This window comes from Dermacentor albipictus, unplaced genomic scaffold (assembly GCF_038994185.2).
Source record: "Dermacentor albipictus isolate Rhodes 1998 colony unplaced genomic scaffold, USDA_Dalb.pri_finalv2 scaffold_54, whole genome shotgun sequence".
Lineage (NCBI taxonomy): Eukaryota > Metazoa > Arthropoda > Arachnida > Ixodida > Ixodidae > Dermacentor > Dermacentor albipictus.
The window spans coordinates 652,117-664,842 of NW_027225608.1; the positions used below are offsets into that span (position 1 = coordinate 652,117).

General features: G+C 48.3%; 1 protein-coding gene across 1 annotated transcript in view; it reads right to left on the reverse strand.

Moving 5' to 3' along the window:
* The window catches only part of LOC139053018 (uncharacterized), a 32,880-nt gene extending 25,625 nt beyond the window's left edge, over nt 1–7,255 (reverse strand). Inside the window, exon 1 of the mRNA XM_070530154.1 lies at nt 7,146–7,255. Coding sequence (XP_070386255.1) covers nt 7,146–7,153 — 8 coding nt within the window. The 5' untranslated portion in view covers nt 7,154–7,255. The remainder of the gene's footprint in view (nt 1–7,145) is intronic.
* Between the last annotated feature and the right edge of the window lie 5,471 nt (nt 7,256–12,726).

The window sequence follows — 12,726 nt, forward strand, 5'->3', positions numbered from 1 at the left end:
CTCAGAAACAGTTAATGTTAACAAATCTATATTGCTGCAGAACTAAAACTTTTTCCAGCAGTTTCTCAAAGCTGTACAGCGACAACCATACGTTGGGTGAGGGTGCTTGTATCTTGCTAGTGAAATATTTTTTGCCACCGCCTATGGCGTGCGATGTGTAAACACACCGCTCCATTCGATTTATCCAAACCCTCCATTCCGCTTTCCCATTCTTCTGTCGTTCTCTCTCCGTTGATTTTGCTTCGCTACTCTGTTACATTATTTGAACCAGCGCTGCCTGCGCTTTACCCGCATGACCTCTCTTGGCAAATTTCACTTATGTCCCAAAATTTCAGGTACAACAAAAACCCTCGATACCCCGTTAGTGAATAGTGTGTCCACAACTTTTCTACCAATAATAGCTGCATCCACCTGTGTCTACCAGATGCTACCGCTGTCTTTGCATCCTTTGGACATAGTACGCATTCCTTCTTCCCCGTCCTTGTAAATGTCAACACATGGCCTCCTTAGTTTCCGACTGCTGGGAGTCCCAACTCACCAAATTAAACGAGCAGGCCCTGAACCGCGCTGGCAGCGAGCTCTGTACTGAAAGCTAAAAAAAAAAAGCGACACGCCCAGATTATTCAACAATGATTTGTTCTTGATCACTTCCTTCCAAATATTATTTCACTTCACAACTATTCGTTTATGCTCGCAGCTTTTTTTAGCGTACCGTAAAACAAAGTAATCGACTGATCGCGTTACCGTTTTCGAACATTCGTTGCTCGCAAGCTAAAGCTCAGCGACGCGTTTCGGTAAATATAGGTGCCAGAGACTTGGTGAGGAAAACCAATGCGCCATCGATAGTTCCCCAAGAGCAGAAAAAAAATCTGCTACAACAATTACGCCGTCCTGATCTTCTCGAGATCCTGTAATATTACCACCTGCAGCAGTGGGCACAGTGCAACAGAGGAGGCAGGTAAGGTCAAGAAGAAAGAAACGCGCGTGCTAACCCGCCCGCTCGAAAGCCAGGTCCCACCGCGGTGTTTTTCAGAAGCCAGCTGCCCTCATTAAACGTCACCAGTCGTCTTTTATGCCACTTGACAATATGTACTATAGACAACAAGAACTCGGCAGGAATTCCTTTCTGTCTAGTAGAACATAGGGTTAATCTTCAAAAAGCAATGCGAGCAAAAATACAGTGGGGAGAAAAGACTTAACAGAAGAGACGGTGGCCTATTGAAATGTCTGTGCTATTACCAGAACGTCACATGCGGCAAGCGTTCGTTTTCTCACTTTATATTAATCGTGCGAAAAAGGATGAAAGCATAGCATTGCTCAGCCCAGGAAATGCACACTGCCGCGAGCAACACTGAATCAATTGTTGCTATCCTCATCCACTTCATTTCTCGTTAAACCGGCTCTTTAGAGATGTGTGTGTTAGATGTGCCTTTCTATTGTCCTTGTTCAGCTTGCGCTACAACAAAATAAGATGTTGCCACAGATCATGTGTCCTACTAAATATCATTCGCCAGCCTTGTGGCAGAAAATATTGCATTGATCCTGATCAAGAGGCCAGCCTTAACGTACCAGTATCCTCTTTAACAGACACGCAATGTGACCTAACAAAGGCTACGAAGAAGTTAACACACCACAGTCCAGTCATCTGCAGGATGTCAGCGAGGCCCAGACACCACATTACTTAATGCATCTGTGGAAGTTAATTTCATCCAGCTTGTGGGGGTGATCACCACCAGCTGCGCCGCAGCAGCGCTCGACTGCCCCTGACTGCACCAGCGAGGGCTAGGAAGGGGACGTCCATAGGTATCGTTGTTAGCGACTCATGGTCTCAGCTGCTTCGAACTCGGTGAAGCCCGCCCGTGCAGAAATGTGGCGACCCCTTCTCGAACTTCGGGTACGCTCGTTCAAGCCGGGCGGCATGACGAACTGTGTCGCATGCTGTAGCAGAGACAGGTTAGGTCACTGCGCGTCACGTATCTTGAAGACATTTTGTTCGTAGTCCCGCTGTTTGCAGTCTTACAAGGTCAACAGCATACATACCAGACGTCGCGGCAACTTCATCATTGCCATGGCGGTGGATTTCGACACCGCACTCAGCGTGAGGTGCTTTTTCGTGCTGATCGTGCACAGAACATTAATAAAATGGTGGCCACGTGGTAATCGAACGTACAGTCGCCAAAGATCACGGAGCAGAGGCTGTAGCTCTTGCTTGCACTATTGCGCTGCGTCATGTAGCAAAGACCAGCTGCGCGTCCTGAATGTTGCCACATCTCGCGACAATCGAAAGCAGGATTGCCAGCCTGCAGTCGATGACTAGACCCATTCTTACCACGAGCGTCGAGAGGTATGTGTTGCCAGCAGAGTCTACAGAGTCCACGGGTCTTGAGGCTATGATTCCACAAGCGACCAGGTCGTATGTCGCAGCCTAGTAGAAACCGTTGAACTTTACCCTGCTTGTCAGGGCTCTGTCGCCAACTTGCTTTGAGAAATTCGCCTGCTTTACCGTGCCGAGCCTCAAGACCTCCAGCGTCCAGTTAACCGACCGCAAGTGTGCAAGCTGCAGGCTGCCATCGCCGCTGAGACACGCACCGCTCAATGACACCACCAAGAAAGGTGCACTGCATTTCATCATCTTCGCCATAAATAACAGGCGCGAAATATAGGTATCGACCAGGGGAGGCCGCGGTGCACATCACTACTAGGCTCTTGACGTTCACACTTACGCTCGCCGCCCTGGAAAAGTCCAGGCGGCACGTCTCGTGCAATTCAAAATTGTACTTTCCGAATAAGCGGCGCGCACCAATAGGCGAGGGCGGCGAACAGCGCTACAAATACGTGGCTCATCCTAAACACGCCAGGCTCACAGCGGCTAACAACGAACTCGATGACTGCGCTGCGAGACACCAAGTGGTGCAACACGTAGCACAATTTGGCTGTCGCGAACAGGTCGTCGTTGTGAACCTTGCCCAGGCCGTGTACCGCTGCTCTGCAGCCCACCAATGTCTCGGCCTCGGGCACGTTGATCCAGTTCTCAGAGCAGACGAGCCTGCTTAGGCCCTCACAGCTGCTAAGCAGCTCGCAAAGCATGTGCACGCCAACGCTTGTTGCGTACTCCAGGGTAGCGTATCGTACTGCTGCCCTGGAAGCTCGACCTGGCGTCTGCCTATCGAAGCTCGACCGACGTTACTTATTGGGTAGCGTGGCGTTGTCGGCGAGCTGCACGCATCCGGTAGACCATGGCGACCAAGCAAGGGCGAGACGATTTTCTAGTGCGAAACTTGCACAATTTATTCAAAGGTAGATGAAAGAAAATGAGAAGAGCATGAAGTTTTCAAAAGTACATTTCGGAGCCCCTTAAATAGGCTCTCTACAATCGTGGGCGAGATCTTGCTTCCATCGATGTCACGTGACCGGCACAGAAAGAGGGCCCCTCCTCCTCTGATTATACCGAGCCTGCTGAAAGGAAGCAGTCGCCCCGCCTCCCGGAATTGTAGACGCCTGTCCGCCCCTCCTGCGTTCTGCGGGTTCGTGGAAGTTCTCTTCTAGGCCCAATTCGAGGAAAGGGCCTCTCTAAACATGCACACACCCACACACCAAAGAGGCTGTACACTGCGGGGCTTCCGGCAAACAGGTAGACACTCGAAACGGTCATGGCGAATTAGGAAGTCACGCTTCATTTCGACGAGTCATGGTGGAAGAAGGTACGGTGAGAGAAAGTTCTTTGTGCACGATGTGCGGGACGCCAACCATCGCAGGAGAAGTCACGCCTCATTTTGACGAAGATGGTCGGATGAAATTCCTTTCGCCACGTGGTGTCAGATGCCAGCCCTAACACGCTCGAGAAGCGCACACTCACGATCTCGAGCTTGTCGATCGTGGTCCTCGCGGATAAGAGCGAGTCTACGAGGTCTCTTCACAGATAGTCGTCCAGCAGGTAGTAGCAGAGATGGACGTGCCTCAGGCTGCCGCTCAACTTCAAGCCATCCCGGAACCAGGAGTGATTTTCCGAGATGCATGACTTACCACACAGCTTCACGAACTCAATGCTGTAATGTTTCATGAGCAGCCAGGAGACCAGCGCGAACGAGTGCCTGCGCTGTTGCTTGGACGCGCCGGGAACAATGCGTTCACGCAACCAGGTCATGACCAGCCCTCCTGGACTGACTTCGCGTAGCTCGATGCTGTTGAGCCAAATGAATCTGTTCCATGGGGACAGCTCTCCAGGGAGAAAGCAGCCATCGGCAGTGCTGGCGGTGAAAGATTTATCACAGTGCCCCCGGCGACACTTCAGGATGCGCCACAGGTAGCGAAGGGTGGAGAAGAGCTGGTTTACCGACGGGAACAAGCTGGGATATCTGCTGACCAAGTACGCGCTGTACTCGCGCAGCAGACAACTCCATGGTCCAATCTCTCAGAGCTGAGAACAAGAAGCAGTCGTACTTGTATGGCCTCTCACACTTCAAGCAAGCGTAGCAAGCAGCACGTACACATGCTATGACTTCTCGTGCTTCTGAGCACGCGCTCACGTGCATTCGCATCAGTCCGGCTCGGATTAGAGAGCTCACTTTTGTTGCATAAAAGTTAATAATAATAATTAATTGCATAAAAGTTGTATGTTTATAAACAAAAGAGCCTGGCGAATACTTTGTAAGGAAAGAAGTAGGTGAATATAGCATATGTTTGGAAAACAATGACATGACCCTAACATACATAAAAGAATTCAAGTAGTGATATCACCGTCAGAGAAAATTTGCAGGAGCACAGTTGGTCGAAAAACTCTTACCTGTACTGAAACCGAACACAGCGCTGCAGTACCTTCATGACGTCACAATGTGCAGTTTGTCTGCCTAGCTACTCTGTTTCACGTTAGTGAGGCAATGATATGCCAGCTACCACTGACGTCAGCCAATCAGGAGCGATAATGATGGGGAAGCACATGCCTTCTTGCTGCGTCTCCCTGCACGTCAGGGCGCTGTCTATGCCTTCCAGGGAGTAGTATCGAGTGCAAGAGAATGGATCGAAGACTTCACTACGCTGTCAGATTGAAACGTAGTGTAGGGACATCAGACACATTAATTTCTTGACGAGCGATTTCATTGCAAATCCAGGCAGCAGCACCTTAGCTTCGTTTGTCTATCATCATCATCGTCATCAGCCTATTTTGATGTCCACCGCAGCAGAAATACATATCCCTGTGATCTCCACTTACCCCTGTCCTGCGCCAACTGAATGCACTTGCGCTTGCAAATTTCCTAACTTCATCACCCCCCCCCAGTTTTCTGCCGTACTCGACTGAGCTTCCCTTCTTTATGCACCCATTCTGTGGCTTTAATGGTCCACCTGTTATCAATCCTACGCATTACATTCCCTGCCAAGTATCATTTCTCGCTCTTAATGTACACTATAGAATATCCGCTATCACCGTTAGCCCTCTGATCCACACCACTGTCTTCCTATCTCTTAACGTTATGCCTAGCATTTTTGTTGCATCGCTCTTGCGCGTTTCTTAACTTGCTCTTGAGCTTCTTTGTCAACCTCCAAGTTACTGTCCCATATGTTAGCACCGGTAGAATAAGGCGATTGTACATCTTTCTTTTCAATGATAGTGGTAAGCTCCCAGTCAGGATGTGGCAGTGTCTGCATTTGTCTATATAACGAATCATATTGAACAGCGAAAAGAGGTTTGGTAAAGGCGCAAGGAATGCACAGGTTGATGAGCCAGATGAAACTGCACTACCGCTTAGGGCTGTGCTACACTGTGCATTCACGTACGCCAAGGGAATGTGAAGGACAATAGGTAAATTAATTATAGACATACCAGCGCTATAATTCTGGTTTAGTCCACGTCCTGCAGTGATGTGCATTGACCTTCGCGTAAGCTGTCGCCATCCTAAAGCACTATCAGCCTGAATAGTTACGCGAACAAATGAAAGCGACTATAGCCGCGTTTACATGAATGCGACAGTGTCGCATCGCATCGCATTTCTAGCGCATCACATTCATGTAAACAGTAGTAATGCGCTAGGAAGGCGCATCGCATTAATGCGCCAGCCGAGGGTAGATTTACGGGCGCGAGTCGACTCTCGCGGAGCATGTAAACACAGGATCGTCGCATTAGGAATGATGGGAAGGAATTAGCCATCAACATGGCGGCGGTCCCGGCTGCCCGCTTCGAATTGAATTTGGCGTTTCTTTTGTGAAATGCACTTCGTTCGCAGCCATTGATTGTGTAAATGGCTTTCGCTTAGTCTCAGGCCTTTTCGACGACAGAGTATTATGGATACCCTTGTGGTGTTTTCGAGATCGCTTCTCGTTTCGAACGTGTCGAAGCCTAACGAAAGAAACGTTCGAGATGTCAGCGCTACCTATCGCTAGAGTCGGAAAATAGCCGCAACGACGGCATATGGCCTCTGAGATCTGAACATCTCGCTGGCCAACTAAAGCTGCAAAACACGTGCGCGGCTTTGCGTCCGCTACACTATCGCGTATAGCGTACGCTATAAGTTGCGTACGCTAAACTAAAACTGTCTGTTTCTCGGCACTCAACCGCCAACGTGCACTCGGCCTACTACCGGAAACCAGTTACACCGGAAGTTGGCTGCACTTCCCTTATACGACACCATGTGGAGCTACGTTCTCGCGAGAGTTAAGGCGCTACATGTAAACGGCGTCGCATCGCCTTTCCCAAATGCGCTTGGAAATGCGATGTGCCACTGTCGCATTCATGTAAACGGGGCTTATGCCTTGGCGTTGCGCTTGTAACTTTTCCTACATTGATATCAGCGGCTTAATTCGAGCGTAACAGTACGCATTTGAATCATCATGTTTGCCTAAGACCGGCTACGGAGCGATTGCACATAGCACTCTTATTAGATTACAAAGAACAGATGTTCCGATTAGTTATTTTTTCACGTTGGTGTTTCAGTTTAGGCTGTTGGTGCAATAAACTTGAGCCTCCAGATATAATTTAGTGGCAATGTCTTGGGGGTCCAAGAAAGTAGTAAGGCGGCTACCACGGGCGAGAGTACCTGATACCGCATGTTCAGTTGTAAAGCGCCATGTAACCGCTTAGCCACCGTGGCGTGTGACAAAGCTTTTCTTCAGCGCAGCGAGCCACGAAGCTGAGAGGAAGAAAAGTGCCTCACGTGGTCATTCAAGCGTTGCGGACCCCTCAGGTACATCGGCTACATCGATCGTGAAGCTCGACCGCCTCCAGGTGTGGACGCAATCCTGGGCAAAATCCCTGGAAGCGAAAGGTGCCACACCGGACGCTGGATCGGGCTTTGCGTGGTTCACGCGTGCATCTGTGCAATTTCGTGTGCACGCCTCACTCGTGGCACGCTCTCTCGGGGCTGCTTCATGAACGCAAGGTTTTCACTCGAGACACAGCGTCCTCCTTTGAGACATGTACTAAGCCACAAGCGATGAAAAGCCGAAACACCGTGAAGTCACGCAGTGCGCTCGAAAACACAACATACAAAAATTACATTTCGAAAAAATGTTAATGGACAAGTTTTTATTGGTTTATAGTTAACAACACCTCAGTAACCTGGGATTAGCAAAGATGCATAATGCGAGGTGCAAGGAAGATCCGTCTCTTTCTCTTCACGTGTGTGTGGTTGCGGTCTCGTTAACCCTGCGTAATATCAGTTCTGGTTTTGGCAGCACACAGCGCAGAATAACAGCATAAGGAAGGCTATATGGGAAACTAAATTGGCCGAGCTGTTTTCATACGAAAGGTGATCAGATTAAAGTAGAAGGTTCAATATATTAAGCGCAAAAGTGATAATGGCAACTATAAGAGAATACCTTGCATTTGTATGAACCTGTGATTTGACTATTTCAGGGTAATCGTTTGTAGACATATGTGGCGGTAGAAACAAGTCCGTAATGCTGACAGAAGTGCATTTTCGGTGGCGACCGAACCTACTGCCAGCGCGCCGGCCATGCGGTAACATTGGCCAGATCTAAGCGCACAATGCGCTTAATTAGGCAGCTTTTTCCTAAGTGTTTTTTTCTGCCATGTTCCTGATCTTCTACGCTTAAACTTATTGCCATAAAACATGGAATTATTGTTTTCTGGAAATTCTGGAATCATGGTTTTCTCGACTGGCCCACCACTGTAACATATTTCTTCAACAAGCGCACTTTGACTACCATGTTTTGTTGGTAAAACATTGCTTCTCGGCATTTTTGAATGTTGTTGCTTAAAAATTTCGCATTGTCAGTAAATGTAAGGCTGTGTCCTCCTGTTTGGCTGATACAGTGCATGTCAGCGAAACAAAAGACTGCGGAAAAACGGTATCTTGAATCATGCATTCATATATTAACCAATTACTTATAGCTGTTTCTTTCGCCCATCAAAAGTGCGCACAAGTCACAGTTTAACGCTTTTGCTTTCATTCACACACTTCACACAGGGAAAGGACTCGAAGTAACTTGCTAAAGGTCAAAGCAGATCAGCAATTATCATTTGGAACTCTAATTCCTACATACTAAGTTAACAAAGGTATGAGAATGCCCCAATCATTGCAAACTTTTCAAGCTAGTAGGGTGTCCTGCTAACACAGGACACTCTACCTTTTCTCTTTTGATATGACACTGCCTACGTGTACAACCTTACTAATGTGCAAACACATGTAACTAACTGGTCGAATGAGAAGACCTACGGTATCGCAAACTGTTTACATACACGCGCGTGCACATCAAGTAGCCCCGCTTTATGCAGACTAAACACTAAATGAATTTCAGCTGATAAAAAATTCTCTCGAAAGTGTACTTTTGCAAACTTCACGGTAAGAGGTTGGTGGTTGGTAAGTTAGCGTGCAAATCAAGATTTTATTTCTTGGATTCCGCGGCAGAAACTCAGCACGCGCTACATCAGAGGGAGGGCACGGAGTTCAATGCATTCTTCTTTAAGTGTTTCCCATATAAAAATGACAGCATATTTTTTCTTGCCATATTGTTGAAAGCATGTAGAATCATTGTGTTTTCATTTATGTTTGCGCAGTTATAAAGTGCATACAAGCTATGATCAACGATAATAGCATGTTGTATTTCTCAGCAAAAAAAAGGGATTGACAACATTATGTTGATTTTTATTTTGTGTTTATCGAGACTGAGTGTGTGTGCGTGCTTGCGTGTGGATATGTCTGTGTCTGACTGAAGAATAGCCGAACAAAGCATCAGTTATTTCTTTAGTTACAACCACGTGATAGCTGTCAGAAGGCATCGAAGCCAAATAAATTTAGAACCCATTGCACTCTGTAAAAGTGGATGACCAGCGAAGCTGCACTACGTTGCACAGGATAATACGAGACCCCCACCTAATGCAAACCAACAATAAAACCAAGAAAAGCATCCAGAAAATTAACTGTGGTTGAAATTGGAATGTAGAAAATAACGAAGGGAAAATGAAACTGGACTAAACGATAAATTGTCGCTGGTGGAAGCCGAACCCACAACCTCAGCATTAGGCGTACGTTGCACTTCCAATTGTGCTACGGTGACGGCTATCAAATCGTCCACTAACTTTGGTATTTATGTTAACTAGGTCTAGCCTTAGGAGTGTTAGCCAGGGCCACTCAGAGTCATGGTCGGCGGATGTAGAGCATCCGCCCAGGTTAGGCAACGGTACATTTATTTATTTTCATCATTTATTAATGGTAGTGACGATCGCTTTGTGTTGACGGTATCATAAACTGATTGGTTGGCTTACAACCGTGGAAAGAATCTTGACCAAAGTTAAATCTATGCACGACCGTTGTTGAGTGACTTGGATTGGTGTGGCACTTCAATCCAAACTCTTATAACGCACACTGAGTGGACGATTTCTTGTCTGGTTTTAAAATATTCACACTGAAGTCGCCAACGATCATCACAGGATGGTTGTGTCATCACGGCTAACAAGCACAACGTGCGTAGTCATGAACTTCTCGATATCACACTTGGGTGTGCCTAGGGATATATACACAGTGGATATCACAATTCCGTCTTCTGCTTGTACGGTACAGACATCCCCACAGTCGGTGGCATTGTCTTCTCGCGAGTCAATGGTGTATGGTTTTACACACATTTTATCTTTTGCATATATGGCAACGCCTCCTGCTCGTGAGTCCATGTTCTGTTCACAAAAAATTCCAGTATACGCACCGACTTGGTACAATGCGTCTTAATTTATTTATTTCATCAATATTATTACTATTATTATTATTATTATTATTATTATTATTATTATTATTGTTGTTGTTGTTGTTGTTGTTGGCGGAGAGAGACAGGAGAAACTTTATTCAAAGTCCTTGCTCAGGTCAAGGGAGGCGGGAGGCCGGGTGACTAGCCCGACCGGAGCCTCCCTTCCTCAGGCAGCAGCCAGATCTTGAGCCTTGGCGGAGTGTTTGAAGCCTGTCTCACCTCCACTGCGGTTCGGCCCAGTATTGCGTTATCTCATGGGACCAGCCCACACTCCCCTTTTCTATTGTTCACTCATGGACATGGACAATGCATGGAGCCTAACCCATGTACAGCTTCGCTGTATAAGCTTGTCAACATTCGCTTACTAACTAAAACCAAGGATGGTGTCACGCGCGCACAAGCAAACTTGAACACATCTCACTGGATGACCGCGCACACTCGCTGCAAGACACTAGGGTGGGAAAGCACGGCAGCAGCAGCGAGCGGATTGACTTCCGTGCCGCCCCATCAAACCCCTCAATCTCAAAAAGTAGCGCCAACCACTTCCCTCCTCCTCCACTTCACTCCCACACTGGGCACGGTCTCGACAGTGGCGCCGCCTGTGCTGGCCCTGCCGTAGTAGACGACGCCTAGCGTGCTACGGGAGGAAATCCGTGTTCTCAATAATGACTACACAGCTAGCGCGATTGTGATTACGTACCTGTGAAGCTGACCAGACTGTTCAGTGGCAACAGTACGTGCGATAAGTACGCCACTGCGATAGGGTAAGAACAGGCTGTTCGTTAACTTAGGCTGCTTAAGTTATGCTTGGGTATTAGTGGTTGAGAGCCTTCGGTTAAGTTCTGCGTAAACCTTTACTCTTGTGCAGCGCGACGGTCAGGTTTGGTTGAACTCAAGGGGAACATGGATAGGATAGGAATGAACTTTATTTGTCCAACGGTTGTTGATGTTGGTGCCCGGGGCTAGGCTGCCAGGGGTCTATCAACCGAGGAAAATCTTTCGAGATCCCCGGCAACGGCCCTGGCCCGCTGGACGGCCCACTCCTGGTCTTCGGGTGCCTCGCTGAGGAGGGCGGCTTGCCATCTCTCAGCGAGGCGCAAGGGGAACATGAACGTCCGCTTTGGCGGCACGAAATTTCGGGGCGAAATTTGGGGTTCCCAGTTGAGTGGCTTGCATGGAAATTTTCATAGTAAGCTTGGCGGGTTAAAAGCTGATTCCGGGCGTTTGCACGCTGAGTGGTATTGTGTTGCCGGGATCGACTCTTCAGTGCCGGTTGTTGTGAGACGGTTGAATGCATTCCAAGTGCGCAAGGGTTGCAGAGAGCAAAGCCATTTTCTTGCTCGCCAGCCATTCTCTTCCTGCCCAGCGGTTGTCAACACTGGCCAGGCGGGATTTCCCGGGCCATGGAGGAGCTGTTAGGATCGGCCTGCAGGAGTACTGCTCTGCAAAGCCATTTACGGAAGCGAAGATCTTGGGAGCCTGGCCTCACAGTTCGTAGGCCCAGAAAGCAGTTCGAGCTCTTTTTCGCTACATGAGGGCAACAGACTTGAGTGCCCGACTATAGACATCCTATACTTAAGTTCTCTCTCTTCCTCTTTCACTCCCCATTCCCCTCCCCACGTGTAGGGTAGCAAACTGGACTCAGTCTAGTTAACATCCCTGCCTTTCCGTCTTCCCTTCTCTCTCTCGCTCTCTCTCTCTCTCTCTGTCTCTGTTTCAGCCCGCTGCACGTGCTTCGATCGACCCGCGGTGGTGGGGCCCTTCGGAGAACCAGCGAGGACGACAGCGCTAATCCACCATGCGCCTTGTTCGGAGAACCGGTGACGGCAACAGGGCGGGCCACGTTTGGCGCCCAACGTATTGTTGGTCCGGACAGGCCGCCATAGGAATATGAACCTGGCAACGTTTAACGCTAGAACGTTATCTAGTGAGGCCAGTCTAGCAGTGCTGTTGGAGGAATTAGAGGGCAGTAAATGGGATATAATAGGGCTCAGTGAAGCTACGAGGCCAAAAGAAGCATATACAGTGCTAAAAAGCGGGCACGTCCTGTGCTACCGGAGCTTAGCGGAGAGACGAGAACTAGGAGTCGGATTCCTGATTAATAAGAATATAGCTCGTAACATACAGGAATTCTGTAGCATTAGCGAGAGGGTGGCAGGTCTGGTTGTGAAACTTGATAAGAGGCACAAAATGAAGGTTGTACACGTCTACGCCCTTACATCCAGTCATGATGACCAGGAAGTCGAAAGCTTTTATGAAGGCGTGGAATCGGCCATGGGTAAAGTCAAAACAAAATACACTATACTGATAGGCGACTTCACTGCCAAGGTAGGCAAGAAGCAGGCTGGAGACAAGGCAGTGGGGGAATATGGCATATGCACTAGGAATAGCAGGGGAGAGTGATTAGTAGAGTTTGCGGAACAGAATAATATGCGGATAATGAATACCTTCTTCCGCAAGCGGGATAGCAGAAAGTGGACGTGGAGGAGCCCGAACCGCGAGACTAGAAATGAAATAGACTTCATACTCTGCGCT